The 1,701-nt window shown below is 33.0% G+C and overlaps 1 protein-coding gene across 1 annotated transcript; it reads right to left on the reverse strand.

Annotated features, from left to right (window-relative positions):
* Positions 1-1,507: 1,507 nt before the first annotated feature.
* Tsp_05396 (ubiquitin-conjugating enzyme E2 1) lies at positions 1,508-1,657 on the reverse strand (the record flags this gene model as incomplete). Its single annotated transcript, XM_003371689.1, has 1 exon — positions 1,508-1,657. A coding segment is annotated over one exon (150 nt), but the record flags the coding sequence as incomplete, so codon positions are not given.
* Positions 1,658-1,701: the final 44 nt, after the last annotated feature.

Consider the following 1,701-nt stretch of genomic DNA (forward strand, 5'->3'; position numbering starts at 1 on the left):
ACAATTATATCAGAAATTCAATTCAATTGATTGTAAAAAACGATAGATAAGAAAAAATCTAATAGATTCGTTATCAAAAATGTTTCATGTGCAGAAATTAGCAGTCACAGCAGCCGTTGAAAGACAGTTAATGTTGGACAAATTCTCTATGCATTAATATAGGCAGTAGACAAATTTAGACCCCATTTATTCGAATACTATTCGGTAGTTTCTAATGGAACTTTGCATAACATTTTCCGTATACATTGTGAATGTCCAGAAATCAATAGAACTCCAAATTTCGAAAAAATACTTTCGTTGATTTTCACAAAAGCAACCAGTCCCATAGCCCATTAAATTTGTAATTTCCATGAACGAGAAGAAACCCCAAAATGGCCTTTATTGGCAACATTCGATTGGAAATGATTAGAGAATTGCAGGAAACCTATATCCGGCGTCCGTAGTTGCATAATTCTCGAGAAATCCCAAAACAAGTTGCTCGCTTAACTGTGCATTGAGATAAGCAATTTGCCACATTTAGAGGCCCATTATCTGCAAGTACTGGACAGATTTCGCCCCAACTTTTCATATCATTATGATTTATCCATGCGAATTCCTAAAACGTAGAAAAAAAGAGAATTTGAAAAAAAAGCTTTCCCCATTTTTCAAAAAAAAACAAGTCTATAGCCCCTGCAATTTTGCAATTTTCAAAAAAAACCTTGTAATCCGAAAATGAATTTATTGGGTATCATTCGATCGGAATAAACGAGAGGAGTACAGTATACGTGTTCCTGCATTACTCTGTTGCCTATTTCTTGAAATACTGCGAAATAAAGTTGGAAGCTGACCGATGTATTGAGACAGGCAGTATGCCAACTTCAGAGGCCATTTATTCCACAACTACTGTGCAATGTCCTTTGGAACTTTGCATAACGCTATTAATAATCAATGCGAATAATTATCAATCAGAAAAAGTCAGCCCATGAAATTTCGCAATTTTTGAGAAAACCCCTTTTCTCGAAAATTATTAACGATTAGAAACGATTTTAGAAGTACGAATAGCTTTTCCGCTCAATTTCGAATTTCTTATTTCTCGAGATATTACGCCAAATGTAAGGAATTTTCCTCTATATTAAGATGCTTTTCCTATGTAAGATGATAGGGTGCCATTGCATAAAATGTTTGCTATTAAAAATGCATGGCGATGCAATGCAAAGATTTTGATAGGTCCTTTAACAGCTATAATTTGAGAAATTTTATTCACTTTACTGTTATAAAACGATAAATTCGAAGAAGCCTTGTAAATTCAAACTTTTTATTAAGTTTTCAAGCTACTGTCTTCACAAATGACGAAGTGATGTAAGAATGATTATTAATTAAAAATATGAATATGTTAAATAATTGAAAATATTGCAAATTCTGCATGAAGCCTTTACTGAATGAGAAACATGTACCATTTAATAAAAATCACGCATCTTCGTTCAGTTTGATGAATGTTTCAGATTCGCAACATTCTTATGTATTAACTTCAGCAGTGTTCCAACTTTAAGGGTATTTTTTGCAAGCGCACTTGTGTGTTTTCGCTAAAACTCTCTACTGCAGTGCAATTTGTCGATATGTATCTAAAATGTGAAATAAATGTTTTGATCCACCAAATCAACAAAAGCCCATTAGCCCCCTGAAATTTAGAATATTTGGAAAAACTTTTTCCAAAATAATTGA

This window comes from Trichinella spiralis (assembly GCF_000181795.1).
Source record: "Trichinella spiralis strain ISS 195 chromosome Unknown Scfld9, whole genome shotgun sequence".
Classification (NCBI taxonomy): Eukaryota; Metazoa; Nematoda; class Enoplea; order Trichinellida; family Trichinellidae; genus Trichinella; species Trichinella spiralis.